At 54.3% G+C, this 15,708-nt stretch overlaps 1 protein-coding gene across 1 annotated transcript in view; it reads left to right on the forward strand.

Annotated features, from left to right (window-relative positions):
- The window catches only part of SLC39A11 (solute carrier family 39 member 11), a 95,650-nt gene that overhangs the window by 47,963 nt on the left and 31,979 nt on the right, over positions 1 to 15,708 (forward strand). The window contains exon 6 of the mRNA XM_054846829.1: positions 3,956 to 4,126. Coding sequence (XP_054702804.1) covers positions 3,956 to 4,126 — 171 coding nt within the window. The remainder of the gene's footprint in view (positions 1 to 3,955; positions 4,127 to 15,708) is intronic.

The following is a 15,708-nucleotide window of genomic DNA, read 5'->3' on the forward strand; positions in this document are numbered from 1 at the left end:
GTTTTTTTCAGTAGTACAAGCGGACTACTTGTAAGTAAAATTTAAAAAAAAATATTGTATTTAATGTGATACCAGTGTGCTGGGACTGAACAGATACCTTAGCAGGTGGCAGGCTCATATTAAGCAACGGAGCTGCCCCGGGCAGTTGCTTTCATTAGTGAGAGCTGTGAAATGGATCTTTTCTGGAAATTTGATAATGGGGGGAGAGCGCTGCTGAAACGCCGTGGTAATTCTCAGCAGAATGGGAATAACTGAAACTTCCCAGTTACGCGACACAAGGAGATGAATGTCGGCTGTTGCATCCCTTGCTCTGCTCCTCTGCGGAGCCGGGAAAGTCAAACGGCCGTGAGCCAAGGGGGATGTGCGAGGGACTGGGGGTGTTCGCGTGGGATGCTCTCGGGCGTCTGGTTTCCGCAGGTACGGGCAGCCCCGAGGCGCAGCTGGGTCCCTCTGCGGCGTTCATAGCTCCTCTCCGGGGCTTTCCCCGGTGCTCGTGGCCAGGCGTACAGCAAAGCACGCTTTTCCTCAATGAAAATTCACCCACAAATAGGAGTCGGGGGAGCTGAGATCACAGCCTGGAAGAAGGAGCTGGGAAGGCTTCGCTGTGGTGTTTAAATGCCAGCAAAAGCCTTGCTGCAGGAGTCCTTGGGGACAGCGCAGTTTTACATTGAACCCTTCAAATCCAAAGACGAAGGAAGTAAGAAGAAAGTACGACTGGAACAAGGCAGTGAAAAGCCCAATAAACCAACAGCTCCGAGCGCTGGGAGTTCCCGTGCGTGAGGGCATCTCTGTGCTTGCCCGGATGGGTTTGGACAGCTGGGTGAAGCTGGAGCAGGAGGCGGCTCTTCCCTTCCTGGGAGCTCCGCGTGTGTCCCCAGGGGACAGCGAGCAATCCCGGGCATCGCCCTGCTGTGAGCGGTCCCTCCCTGCCGCCAGTCCCGGGAGAGCTGCGATTCCCCAGGTAACGCTGCGTGAGAAATGCGGAAAGGGAGACGGGAGGACAACTCACAAAGTCTTTGCAAGCAGAGCGGGTGCCACAGCAGAGTCGTTTTGTTCAGAGCCTGAAAGTTAGGTTTTGGAATTGCTGATGACATTTGGTTTATCGGTTCCACGAAGTGGAAAAGCAGCCGGGAGGTTTTGATTTTTTGGCTTGTTCTGCCTAAACCATGGAGACAGGAACCGAGACAGCTGGGGTTTCCACCCGTGGCTCTGGGTGAGGTAGTCCTGCCTCCTGTGCCCAGGAGCACGTGGGCATCAGCCAGACTGTAATGTCCAGATCTTCCCTGATAAATCCTTGGATTCACTCATTTTGTTTAGTTTATCCCAGAGGAGATGAGGGTGATGTGGTCAAGGACGTGGCCGGAGCGGCAATGTGGGGTGATGGATGGCTCCTTGACCTGGCGTGTTGTTAGGTGTGCTGCTGCGCCTGGAGGGAGAGGCTGGATAAATCCAGGGGAGGAGGAAGGCTCCAGCCCCCCCAGGACCCTGGGCAGAGCTGGGATAGGTGAGAGAGAGGTGAGGGAAGATCTAAGACTGCAGAGGACGATGTGTTGGATGCTGGCTCGTACTTGCTTGGATGGCACGTGCTTCTCTTGAGTCAACAGCTTGGTTTGTTTTTAAAGTCAGGAATGTTAAGGATGGACTGGACCAGGTCACATCATGAGATGAGCGAAAAGAAAAAGGGGGAAAAAAAAATTAGGAGAAAATTGCCAGGGATGGAGCAGCCTGCCTGGTGTCAGTAACGCCGCTCTTAGCTGGTGCTGTGAGAGATCAGAGCGTGGTGGAGGTGCTACCGCGCTGTCAGCAGGCAGCTGGCTTGGCCTGATTTAAGGAAAAACAAGTCACTGGTATCACATTCTGCATTTTCCCTGCGTTCCCCCAGCAGATACCCAAAGTCTTCAACACACAGAGCTTTCCCAGCAGCCACCAAAACCTCCGCTTTCAGCACTCATCCTGCACTTGTACCTCGCAAAAACTGCCTCAAGAGCCCATGCTGCACGGGCTGGCATGGCGTCGCGGTCGCTCGTGCTTTTATTTAACGCTTGTTGCTTTCTATGAAGGGAGAAACGCTGGTGTTTTGTCACTGGAATGTAAATGTCTTCTCTAAATGTCACGTAAACCATTTTCCCTCCTCCCTGGAAAGCCCTTGACCCTGGAGGGGGATTCCTACACTCTGCATCCTCGCATCACCCTGATTTTCGTGTAGGTGGTCCTGCAGCACGAGCGATGCTGGGAGCCCGGGGCAGCGCGGGGACGGTGCCATGGTGCGCCGTGCCCGTTGCGCCGCGGTGATGGGGCTGTCGGCATCGCGCTGGGTGTAGGTCTGTGGGTCAGTGGCGGTGGCCGGGGCAGGGTCAGCTGAGGATAACACCGTTTGTGGGGCCAGGGGGACACGTGCCAAGCAATTAAAGTAATCCAGTGGTCTGGCAGAAGAAGGGAACTTCATCTGGAAGTGGCTTCAGCCTCGGCTGCCCCTTCACCAGGGGTCTGTCGTGCTGCAGCACAGCCGCGCCAGCGTTCCTGCGGTGAATTGGATAAGTCGCTCTGCTGGATCTGGTTGTCCTTGCTATTGCTTAAAAAAAAAAAAATATTTATCTTTGTCCCCACAGGCTGGAATGAAGCTCTGCCATCAAATGTTACTGTGCATTATTGACTGGGCTAGGATTTGGGGACAGAAAGTGTCTGGCTCCGTACGGCTGACGACAACGACAATATTTATCTGCGCAGCATCTTGCTCTGTTTGCAGAGCGGCAGCGGCAATGGCCTTTTGGGGGAGAGCGTCATTCACAGCCCTGGTGACGCCGTCCGGGGATGCTCCTGTAGCGCGAGAGGTGGCAGGAGGGAACGTGCCGGAGAGCCATCTGGTCCCGCTGCGGACAAGTGGGGTTTTAATCTTTGCCCTGGTTTTTTGGTATGAAAATATATGAAATTCTTGGGTTTGTTTTCTGTTTTATTGAGGATGCTTCAGGATGCCTTTGTGGCCGTTTTTTTGTGTTACAGATGGCAAGATGCGGAGTGTTGCTGACACCCCTGCTTTCCCAAGGTGACCTCCTGTGTCAATTTGCATGAGCCCTCTTACGCTGAGGTTCTTAATTAGCACTGAAAACGCACACTGTGCAACGTGCCGCGTGATGGTCGGGCATCATCCTGCCTCCAAACGGCACGGGAAGCAACTGACGTTTGGTCAAAACGGTTTCAGACAGCTCCTTACGCTGTGTCTGCAAAAAAACCCTCTTGGGCTGGGTGGGTCAAAGCCAGGGGGAGAGAATTATGTTGTCTGAACATCAAATCGTCTTTAACCCAAAGCCGTAGCTGTTGCTGTGTGAGGTTAAGGAGTTTGTGCTCCTTGTTTCTTGGCTTCCCTTCGTCTTTTCACGCTGAAGGTGAACAGTGTGGGGCTTGGTGCGCGTCAGCTTTATTGCGGTGCTGCCTGGTGCTCGTTCCACCGTTCGCAGCCCTGACGGGGGCTTGGGTTTTAGTGGTGTGGTTTTGAATAACTGGTTGAAATAGAGCTGATGATAATGGTCCTGCTGGGAGCAGAGGTCCAGCCCGGGGTGAGCTGGTGATGTCTTGGCAAATGGCGGCAGCAAATCTTTTGGTAGCGGAACAAATAGTTGCTAAATATGGCTCGGCACGCTCGTTTAGTGACCGGGACTTTGGGTGTGCAGGCGGGTGTGAGCCCGGAGGTGATGCTGGGGAGCCCTGCGGGGCTGGGAGGAGGAGGAGGAGGCAGAGGATGAACTTCTGCTTTGCCTCAGGGTCTCCCTGGCCCGTGGGCTCTGCGGTCTGTGTAGGGGGGAACCCCCTAACCTGAAATGAAGGGGCAGGGGGGGCCACTTCATCCCTGCTTTGGTCAGTGTTTTTCTTTCTCTCTGCTTTTTTCCTTCTGGGAGGGGATGCCCGGCTGTCCGGCTGTGTCCCTCTCAGCTGACCCGGCTGTTTTTTATACCCCCAGACAAAGGTGAGAACGGGGAGCCCTACCAGAGGAGGAAGGGCGCGGGGGCCAGCCTGCCAGACGGCCCCCCGGTATTCCCGGCATCCAGGGAGGGGGCCCCGACAGCCGGCAGCAGCAGCTGGAGGCGGATTATGCTGATGATCCTCGCTATAACCATCCACAACATCCCAGGTAAGTCCTGTCCGTCTTGAGCATCTGCAGCCTCGCTCGCTATCGCCAGCCTGACGCGGGCAAAAACTGTAAATCCGAGTATAGTGAGAAAGGTGACGCTGTAAAGACAACAAATTCTGGTCTCTTTTTGTTTCTCTTCTGGTCTGTGTACCAAACCCAAACTGTTTCTCTGGGAGCACCGTTGGGATTTTCTTATTCCAGGGATGGAGTTTGCCGGTAGATGGAGAACTGCAGAGTCCCGAGTTTTGGAGGGCTGTGTCCTGCCAGGGGCTGGGCTTTGAGACTGCAGAAAAAGATGTGATTAAGAAAAAAGAGATAAATTTGTAACAGCTGAGGACACTGGTCTGCTTTGTGATTGTTGGTGATGTTGAAAGTAATATGAGGCAACCTTTTTAAACGCTTGCTTTCCTGATTTCCTCTCCCCTCCTTCCTCCTCCTCTTCTCCTTCCCCTCCCCGTTTCTTTCTCCCTTCCCAGCTCAGTCTCTGCCTGTCTCAGGTTGTAGCCTGGACGGGGGGAATAGGAAAACGCTTTTCTGCATAACTTGGATCTGTAAACTTGGGGAAAAATGACGAGCGCCTTTGGAAGAGCCGTGGTTTCTGAGCTGGTGCGAACGCGTGGCTTCTGGCAAGGAGGCGGCTATTGTCAGCCCCGAGAGCTGCAGCAGCGGCACGGGGCTTGATTTAACGTCAGAGCAGGGGAGGGGGAGCTGCCTGGCGTCCTCACGTGTGCTCTTTGCTTCCGAGAGCAACTTTTATCCGATGCCAGGGCATCTGTCTTAAATTCCATCACTGGATAGGCTTCCCGGGTGAGAAGGCTCCGGTATGGGTCTGTAATCACAGAACCTGTATTTCCCCCCTGCAAGGGCACCCCAGGATTCAAGGGCAGGAAAAAATCAGAGCCAACAAGCAGCGGGCTGCCTCGGCGTTGGAGTCGGGATGCGCGTGGGCGTTCTCCTCCTCCAGCGTTTGCGAGCTGCCTTGCTTCCAGCCTTGCTGCTGCTTGCTTGTCTCTGGGCAGTAACTACTTCGTTCCAGCCAGTCATCGTTCCCAGCACCCTTGGGTGCTCCTGGTCCCACAGCTCGGGGTGCCCACCTGGCCAGGCTGTTGTTTCCCCGATGGGAGTGTGCAGGTTAATACTTCGCTGTACCTTTTGTGGGTGTTCTGCCCGTACATCGCCAACACGGGCTATTTCTGCACATTAATGCTGCTCTAGTCTTGTCGGCAAAATAATTTTTCTCTTTTCATTCCCCTTTTTATTTTATTTTATTTTTTTTTAAATTTTATTATAGGTAGATAACTCGGATGCCTCAGTTCAGCTCCATGTATTGCCAGGGGAGGCAGATGTCTGGCAGACGAGGCAAATAGGGACCTTTAAATTAGCCATATGCACAAAAAAAGGGGAAGTGCGAACTGTAATTGGATTTCATCCTTCAAACGAAGTGTCAGGGAGCCTGGGGCGAAGAGCCGGGTGGTGTGTGCATCTCACTGCCTCCGGCTATGTCAGCTGGGGATTCCTGTTTCTGTCACTGGGGAAAAAAAAAAAAAAACAGTAATTTTTGTAGCGGAGTGAACAAAGTGTCACCCGTAGGAATAGGTTAATGACAACACGGCCTTGGCTGCTGCCGAGACGCCGGTTTAACCTTTCCTTGCTTCTGCAAGAGCACAAAGCCACCCTTGGATGGCTGCAGAGGCTCAGAAATTCTCTCTTGCAACTTAAAGGTCACAATATTAAAGCTTAATATCGAGAAGGGCGTGTGAGAGCGATGGCTCTGGCTCTGCTGCTCGGCCCCTGCCCAAAGGCTCGGCTCAGCTGAGCGGGGGTCTCTGGGTTGCGGTGGGGGGGTCTGTCCCCGCCAAGCCCTGTCCCCGAAGTCCCCCTCGTGCTCTTTCCCAGCTGGCGTGTCCTTTTCCAGCAGCCCCGCGGGGCTGGGTGGGTGGCAGGGGCTGTTCGTGCGCGGTGAGGCCGGTGTCAAAGCCCTGTGCCAGCGTCCTCCGTTCAACAGGGACCTGCCCAAAGCCAGCCACAGCTTTCAAGTTGCGGAGGTCGGACTTGAGTCCGCGTCTGCCGTCGTGCTCCCTGCCTGCAGGTCACAGGATGCCAGCACCGGTTTCGCCCTAATAAATAATTCAGATTGCAATTAAAACAGGACCCTGTGGCCTGCTCTGCTTGTTACCAGCGTCTCTGGTCTTTCTTGCATTGAAGCAGATGCTGGTCCAGCCTCTCGGTGAGTGGCGGGACGGGGCTCCGCTTGGCTTTTGCCAAAGTCCGTTTGCTTTCCCAGCAAAGTCTCAGCAGCGCCGGTGGCACTTCTCCGATCTGCTGCGGCCCCTGCCTGCGGCACAGGGTTTGGAAACACTGTAATGCTCTACCTCAATTATCATCCCTGCGAGCGGAAAGGCTGACACTATAATTAGCGCAGACTCCCGCAGCGTAATGACACCTCGGTTAGTGTGTGGGGCGGCAGCGCCTGCGCTGGGGGAGGAGGCGGGAGGTGCTGAGCAGGGAAGTTAGGGATGCTCAGCGCCTCGGCACGGCCGCCAGACGTGGGCTGCCGGTTCACCCGGCCCCTGCCTTTGCAAAGTCACCCGGTGCTCACTGCGGCAGCAGCACGCGGCTCTGGTGCCACGTCCGGTGCTCGCTCTGCTTCCCTGCGATCCCAACGCGCTTGCGGGGAGCGTGTAATCGGAGGTTGTCCGGGTGGTTCCCAAGGGTTTTCTGTCTACCCCTGTCTTCATAAAACTTCCCATCCCTTGAGGGCGATGCAACGCTTGGGTTGCTGCAGCGAGGAGGAGGACTGCTCCCGTCCACGCTCGCCTTGCCGGACCCCTGGTCTGCCCAAGTGTCTCTGACGGTCTGGAGCTGGTCTTGCTCCTCTGAAACCTGTGGTGTTCCACGTCTGAGCCCAAACTCGACCAAGTCGCTCCGTCCGGAGGTAAAAACCCTCGCGAGGACTGGGTCTGTCCCTGTTCTGCCCCGCTGGTGGGGAACGGGCTCCCTCTTTTATTGCCAGCAGAGAAGAGTTTTTTATTTACTGTGAGCCCCATTTAGGGACGGACGTGTTTCGGTCTTGGCAATGCATCTATCTTCGGTTTCACGCAAATGTGCTGGAAGCCGATTAATGTGCGGATGAGATAATTGAATGTAAAGACCAGCCCCTTGCATTCAGTTTATGTTTAGTGGGCTCTGCCAGCCAGCGAAAGGTTTGTTAATTTGTTCCAAAGCTGGGACTGGCAATGTAAAGAATAAATTGATAATGACAGGAGATGCCAAACTACAGACTATTCCTGCTAATTAATATTCATATATGCCTGGTTTTGTGGAACATTAATTATGTATTTAATCAAGCCCTGTTTATTCCAGTTTATCTTTGTACCTTGGGTGGCTGTTATGCTGAAGACTTCAGATTAATTAAAATGTTACTGGTGTATCACAAATAACAATTAGCGAGGTGTGAGCTGAACCGCCTTTCTCTTTGCGCTCATTTAGAAGGGAGGAGGAGGAGGAGAGCTCGGTAGGATGGAGCTCGCGGGGCCGCTGCCGGCTCCCGGGGGAGCTCCTGGAGGGTCTGTTCTGCGCCGAGCTGCGGTGGCGTGCAGGCAGGGGGGTGTCCCCAAAATCAGGGGGGTCCTCTGGCGTGGAGATGCTGCAGGAGCCCCTAACACTCACACCGCTCTTGGCGAGATGGAGGAGAGGACCAAGGACATGTTCTGCAACCGTCTGCATGCCCCGGGGCTCTCCCTGGAGTCACGGTGCTCACAGGGGTGTCGCGGGGGTCTGTGCCTGCCCGGGACCCTTCCCCGTGGGTGGCTGTACGTGGCAGCGGGGACGTTTGTGTGTGGGATAGGGAAGGAATTGCAGATGTTTCCTCTGTCGGGCTGTGGCGATGCCCTGCCTTGCTTTTCTCCACCAGTTGGGAAACACAACGCGGGTTTTTCTTCCACAAAAACCGCTCAGCTGATGGCGGGTACCTGGCTGGGATCCCACTCGTGTGCGGTGCCCCATCCCTCCACCACCCCGAGGAGCATCCCTCCCGGCGCACTCTTCCTCCCTCCGGGGAAGGCAGCGGGGCTGATGCCAGGACCAGTTGCTGGCAGGCACGAGGTGATGCTTCCAGCCACCCTAACGTTGCCAAGGAAACCTGAATTTCTCTTTCCCTTTGCAATGTGGTGGGCAGAGCGGGATGGCCCCAGACCCCGGCACACGCTGCGAGCCCATCCCCAGGAGCTGCTTGCAGAGCTGGAGTCGTCCTCTTTGCTCCAGGCCTTTCCTTCCTGCAAGAAGATATCCTGCTTTTCCATATTCAGTCCTCTCACCCCGCGTTTGCTCCCTGGTTCGATTTCTGCGATGTTTCTGCCTCAAGCGTCACTGTTAAGCGTAGGTGTCTGGGAGGGAGCAAACGGGATGCGGCAGCGGCGCTGCGGCGTGCACAGAGCCTCTGGGTCATGGTGCGAGGCGGCACTGATGTCCCCTGCTCACCCCAAAAATCTTGCATGGCTCCATCTGAGACTTTCTCTCCAGTTCCCATTGCCAGAACCCCATTAACAAGCTGGAAGTTATCTATTTTTTTTTAATGAGAAGGAACAAAGCAAAAGGAGCAGGACGGAGCATGTGAGCTAAATATGGAACAAATTCACCCTTTGCAGTGAAGGTGCTGCGGGGAGGAGGGAGGGATGGTGGGGTGTCACTACGGGCAGGAGGGAAAAGGTCTTAAATGGAGAAACTTTTAGATGGTGATGTCTAAGGGAAGGACAAATGAGTCTCCTGGGAACCTGCACTGGGTCAAGGGGAACGTCCCTGTACCCCCAGGTGACAGCGTCCAAGTTCATCCCCCTCGGGACTGCGCTTGGAGATGGTAGCAAGGGTCACCCGGCTGCACCACGGTTTGGCACCAGCACCGTGTTTTGGCATGCAGCTGTGGTTTCGGGGACTCTCCTCTGCTTGCTCAGGACGGGGAGATTTAGCCCCAAAACTCGTAGGTTGGGTTCTGGCCGATGCTTGGAGTGGGGGCGAGGTGATGCTCAGGGGAAGGCACAGCCCGGGGCCGGTGCGGAGGAGAGGGTGCAGGATTTACAGTGCTGGCACCCTGCTTGTGTCCCCGTCACTGGGCTGGCGTCTGTGTCTCTGGGTGTCCTCACATCAAGGCACGACCGGAGTCCTTTACCGACAGTGGTAATTCCTCGTGTTGGTGACTGATTTACACCAGGCCCCTCCTGCCCGTCCCCGTGGCAGCTCTGCCCACCTCTCCATCCCGAAGGAAGGCGTAGAGTCTGGCAGCGAGTGTCGCCGCTTCGTTTAATGCTCAGGAAACGGGGGTAGGAGGGAAGTTTGCACCCGAGGATGGTAAATGTCAGATTGATTTGAAACACGTTTGTTCGCAGCTTCGCCTGGGAAGCAGAACAGTTCAGCTGAGCGCCCTTGGGCCGGATAGCGCGAGAGCTGCCCTCTGCACGGTGGGATTTGGCTGGGACAGCCCCAGGAGTGACAACTGCCTGCCTAGATACGGGAACTGCCTGGACACTTGCTTTTCTTTATGGTTTCTTACAGCTTTAACCAGTTTTAATGTCCTTTTATGTGTCTCCAGTTTTACGACTGTCTGGGGGGAGAGGAGCAGACGGCGGGTTTTGGTTCTGGTTGTTGGCTGATGTGTGCGGGGGATCCTGCCTGCCGTGCCGTACCGGCAGATGGGAGCTCAATCCCTGAGCTGCCGTCACCCCGCGCCGCTGGCGGGGATCCGCAGGTGGAGGAAGCTGGTGGGGACCCCGGTGTTGTCACCCCCTTGGCCCAGTCCCCTGTTGTGGGCATCTCCGGTGGCGGATGGTGATGGAGTCCCATCCGTCGCTCCTTGGCTGGCCTGAGTGCACGTCTGCCAAAACCAGCTCCTGGCATTGAGGGCTGTAGGCGTGCGATGTAGGTGTGCAATGTAGGTGTGCGATGCACTGCTTGGTTGTCAGCTGATGGAGATGTGTCCAGAACAAAAGGATATCTTCCCCCCCAGTGAGGAGGGAGCTTCACGGTGAGGTTTGTACCGAAACCATGGGGTGGTTTGACATCTCCCACCTCCAGTGGTTGAGCCCAGGATCGATGTGCTCCCCCGGTGGGATGCTGGAGGCTGCAGCTTTTTAAACCTTAAACCAAGTGAGCAAGGTTCAGGCAAAGCTTGTCCATCAGACCTGAGCTGGTGCTTTCTGAGGTGGAGCTGGTCCTCAGATGGTGGTGAATTTGAGGATGCAAACCGATTGCCTGTTGCTGAAGAGGAGGGTGTCGAGAGGGGGGTTGTGGATGGCTGCAGCAGCACAGAGGTTGCACGCTGTGCTGTCAGATTGGTGTTCCTGGGGGGGAGTGATTTCCAGGCTGCTTGCTTTGTCATTAGCAAAAATTGATTGAATTAATTCTCCTAGGACAGGCGCTCCCATGCACTCAGCCTCCCAAGAGAAGGCTCGGGCAGCGAGTGTGATATTGCATCTCAATTATAAAGAAAAGTGATCATTTATATGAATATTCTCAGAGATCCATTAAAGGTTGGTAACGTTAATTTTGAATGATGGGGTTTTTGTTGGTCCATTGAAAATGAGACTATTTTACAATTGTTGACTTTAATATGCGTTTGGTACCCACTGGGGCTCAGCAGAGTGTGAGAACGGGAGCCGTTTAGCTGCAACGATTAATCTGTGTCTCATCTGTGTGATGCCTCTTTCTGAAATTACAGCAGACCGCCTTCCACTGTCACTTCTGCTGGCTGCATCGCTATTAATGGCTATTCTTGGGCACTCTTGGAGCACCTTTGATTTCTACTGAAAGGCATTGTTTTTAATCAGAAAAAGGAGGGGGAGAAGATTTGTCTGTAGCTTGAATTTCAGAGAAGAGGATGAAAAGGAAGAGGCAGGGAAGGGAAGGTGTCTGCATGTGCGGTGAGCGCGTTGTGCGGCAATTCGATGGGGTTCACGTGCTGCAGAGGGTCAAGGGGAGCAGAGGACAGCGCTGGCCCCGGGACTGGCTCTGCCTGCGCTCACGACTTGGAAGGATGGAATGTTTGAACAGCCATGAATTTTTCACAGCATCTTCTGCTCCGGGGAGAAAAAGCAGCCTGGGACGTGGCTTTCCGAGGCTGCCGCCCATTGCATCTCCGATTTGATTTCCGGAGGGACCCTTCGGGCGCGGATGCGTCAGGGATCGAGCGGTGGTTGTTAGCAATGGTGCTGCGACGTGATGGCCCTGCAAATGGCCGGGGGGAGAGGAGGAAGGTCAGATCCGATGCAGTCCATGAAGATGGAGCTGGGTGTTCAGTGCTAACCGGAGTGTTTCGCACGGCGGTGACTCATGTGGGATCAGGAGGAGCACGGCCGCACGCACGCGCTCGCTCTGGGAAAGGTTGCTTTAACCTTTCGTTAAATCTCCCATTAATTGTCGCCTCATCAGCACATATTTTGACATTTTCATCTATTAACTACCTCTGTGGATTGAAACGACTTGCTCAAATTCATTAAGTTTCTGTACGAGCGGGTGGAAAGCGTGGGGAGGCAGCCGGGCGAGGTGCCGGCACCGGGCGAAGGATGTGGGCGGCAGCCCCGGCCACGGGCGATGCTCTCAGCAGCCGCGGGACGGCTCTGCCCTGCTCAGGGCAAGGTGCCGCCAGCAAAAACCTGGTCCCGTAAAGGTGGCAGCTAAAAAAGAAATCCTCCCATGGGCACTCGGGACGGGGACGGGAAGGGCTCTGGGCCGCTCTCAGCTCCGTGGCCACCGGCCCGGCTCCCTCGGGACCTCCCCTTGCTCCTCCTGGGCAGATGGAGGCTGAGGCTTCGGGTCCGGGCTGCCTCGGGAAACGGTGCGTGAATAACAGCCCGACGTAAAGGTAATTTCATGTTTTACGGGGGCACGGTTGGGAAGTTTTCCTCTGCAGCCCGCAGGTGTCACAGCCCATCGCGCTGGCACCGTTACGGGGGGAGAGCGCGGGGTCTCTAATGCCCCACTGACAGCAGCTCTTATTTCAAAAACTAATTTGTAGGCAGACACCTGAAAAGCCAGCGGAGAACTGATAATGTACGTTTATCTCTGTGGCATCACTTTGAGTTGGTGATCGGTGTTTTGTAAGTGGTAACGGCCACAAAGGTGACAAAAGCCAATTAAATACAGTGTTTTCACTAGCTGGAAGGAAAGTCTGCTGAAATATGCATGTGGAAGCTCTTTTTCTTTCTTATCCCCATCAGATCTTGCAGGTCTGTTGCATTAAACATCGGTGAGCAGTGGCCTGAGAAATCATTTGCGTGCTAGAAATGAAACATTAAATATCTGAGATGGATTCAGGTTGCGTGAGGTCAGGGAGAGCCCATTTCCAGCACGGGTCGGTCCCTGCTTTTCGGGTGGTTCTGGGTTGTTAATCTGGGAGAGAGTTTTCTTTTTCCAGAGAAGTGTTTCCATGATGAAGGAGTTTTGGGATGCTGGGCAGTTAATGCCAGCATCTTTAACTCTTTACGGTGGGTATCTCAGATGTAAGCAGTGGCCGTACGCTGCCTCGTCAGCCCCTGTTTAGCTGTTGCAGCTCGATGGGTTGAAATGACGATTTACTCCACGTCGTCATGCTTTGGTGAAAGGGGGAGAAAAGTGGATCGGGATGGGATGTAGATGGTCTGGCTCCTGTGGGGTAAACCAGGAGATGGCATTAGGAGAATGGCCTTGTGCTGCCCAAATTCCACCTTGTTTAATGGACACAAATCCTCGAGCAAGGTCACGAGCTTTTTTTGGGCTGTTTTTTCCCCTGTATCTGTTGCCAGGAGTCACCCAGAGCCACCTTGTGTCGCATCCTACCAGGTTTGCTCGGAGCAGCTCGAGCTCGCTGGTCCCCTTGTTTCAAACCAAACCAAACCCCTTCAGCTCGGCGGGTCGCGTGCAGGTGGGTTCACTGGTGGGAATCGCCAATTCTGGAGGCTTTATTTCAGACAAAGCTCCTGTAAAATTGCCTGGGATCCCCCCAGGGTAATGCATTTGGTAGCCCATTTTGGCTTTAAATCCCCTTTTAATGGCATTTTAATTCCATGGCCTTGCACACAGTGTTATGGTTTGGCTTTCTTCGTGTCCATTCTGCTGTTAAGCACTGGTGAGCTGGGGATTTCGACCGTTTGCTTTTCCAGGTGATGGGTGGCTTGACCCTGTCATCGTCTGCTGTTTTTCATCACCTCTTGCGTAACCTTGATGGGACCCGTCTGCGAATCCCTGGAAAACTTGGAAGCAAAGCTGCACCATGAGATTTTTATCTTTCAAAATCAAAGTGACAGAGTTGAGCTGTCTGGGCACGTCAGAAGCTTTTGAGATGTTTTACCTTCTTTCAGCTTAGCTTGTGCATGTCACGAGCCTCAGCCACTGCTGAATCAGTGCTTCATTAATGCCTCTAATGGGTAAACTCCCGAGTCATTTATAGAGCTGTTCCAGGAGCAGGAGAGAGGAGCTGAGCTAACATGCGATGCAGAAGCATGTCTGTGGTGGCTTACATGCAATTCCCTACCCAGAAAGGCAATTTCTCTCCATTTTCTCCATTTTCAAACTGCCTGACTTTGCTGTGGTTTCCTATTGCTGCCATCCCCACAAATCTTTATCAGGTTTTGCCCCCACGGATGTGGGGTTACTGGAGCAGGCACTGCAGGGCTTCCCGTCGGTACCAGCCGTGCCGGAGCTGGCAGCTCTCCGTATGACGTGCCCAGCCATGCTCACACGTTTTATTTGTTTGCTCCCTCTGGGGCGTTGTGGTGTGAGATAGCACCGAAATGAGTTTAGTTCTCCTGTTGGTTTTTTAACAGCCAGCGTTTCGGAGGGGTGACGCGGTGAGGCTCTGCTGAGCGGGATCCGCAGGGCTTCGTGGCTCTGCCTGCTTGCTTCCTGCATCTGCCTGTGCTTGTAAATAGTCGTGAGAATAACGATTGCCCAGGATGGCTTCGTCTGGGCACGTTAATCCAGCTGGTGCCTTGGGTTTTGTTTTCTCTGTCCTGTCACTGTCTGTTGGCAGGGTCAGGATGCGAGCGCTGCGTGGGCTGCAGTGTGCAAATCTGCAGGGGAGAGGGGACCGGGCCACTTCCCCGTCCCACCATACATCCCTCAGACAAAAGCTCTTGTTCACTGGGAACCCGTGGGAGGAGAGGGGACGAGTGAATAATTCATACCACAAATAATATTACATGCCACTATAAACTGCAAATTAATCATTTAAATTCTGTCTCTGTTCTGATGAAAGGATTTCTGGTTAGGGTAATAATTAGGAGTGATCAGGTCTCGTTAGTTGGCTGCTTCTGCAGGGCTGAAGAGAAGGCATAAACCAAGCTGAAATCCTGCTTGGGCAGCGTGACTTTGTCCCAGCTCCTGTTGGCGCCGGGAGCTGCGCAGACAGCTCGTACGTGGGGCTGAAGGGCTGCCTTCGGGTCGGGCGCGCTGCACCGCTTCGTAGTAATTCACGACGATGTAATGCTCGAGGGACTCCTGTGCCTTTGCTCTGTCCACACCTCAATCTGTTGCTGCTCCCCGGATGCTCCTCACGCGCACGTGTAGCGGACGAGGACTTCACAGTTATCTCCCCCCAGGAGAACTTTCTGCCTGAGCCCGGGGAGCTGCGTCCCACCTGGGTGAGCTGAATCGAAGCCAAACTCTAATGAGCAGCAATCTCTTATAATAAACTGCAGCTTCGTTTGTTTTCATTAAGCAGCACGGTAGCGGTGATGGGTGCCATAAGCGTTTAACCGGAAGATGTAGGTGTGTTACACGCGCGTGCGTGGGCGGGCAGCAGCAGTTTCTAGCATGGCGATGGGAACCTTACGCGTGCTGATGGGGCGATTCGTGCGGGTCTGGAGATGCAGGTTTCTTCTTACTGCCTTTGAGGGAGCTGGGGCTGTGGACTTTGCGGGGGGGTTAGCATCACCACGCTCTTGTGCTGGTGCAGTTTGCTGGAAATCCTGGGGAGCAGGGAGGGTGCTGCCGGCATCCCGAGGAGCGGCCCTGCGGGCTGAAGCGGGAGGCGAAGGGTGCCCCAGGGATCCTGCGCTGCACGGGGAGCTGGAAATCCAGCCAGGCTGCTTCGTACGGGGAAGTCGCGTGCCAGAGATGCAGACGCGCTCTCTCAGAAGAACCCATGGTTAGGGATGCGGAAGAGAAACACGATGCGGAGAGCAGCAGGTCAGGAGTAGGAGCGCTCACACCGCCGTGCTGGGACCTTTGGGGGGAACGCCGCTTACCAGGACTGGAGCTGGTGGGACGTAGTGCCGTGTGTGTACGCGGTGGTGGATAGGCAAGGCCACCTCCGGAGCAGCGGTAGGATTTGTGTTCCAAATGCAAAACGAGATCTGCTGCTTTCTGGCTTGGTTAAGTTAAAGAAAAGAAAAAAGGCTTTAAAAAATGACTTTAACCTTCTGCTTGCTAGTCTTATAATGGTGGATACCTAGAAACAAGAAAATCACTGAAATCTGGTAATCTCTGCACTTTGTTGTGCAGTCATGGCAAAATGACGTTACCTAGAGGGAACTGGAATTTGATCTTGGGGGAAAAAAAAAACGTTAAGAGTTTGAATAGTGGCGACAGAGACATGCTTAAAATCTCATAGAAAC

This window comes from Grus americana, chromosome 18 (assembly GCF_028858705.1).
Source record: "Grus americana isolate bGruAme1 chromosome 18, bGruAme1.mat, whole genome shotgun sequence".
NCBI classification, from domain to species: Eukaryota; Metazoa; Chordata; class Aves; order Gruiformes; family Gruidae; genus Grus; species Grus americana.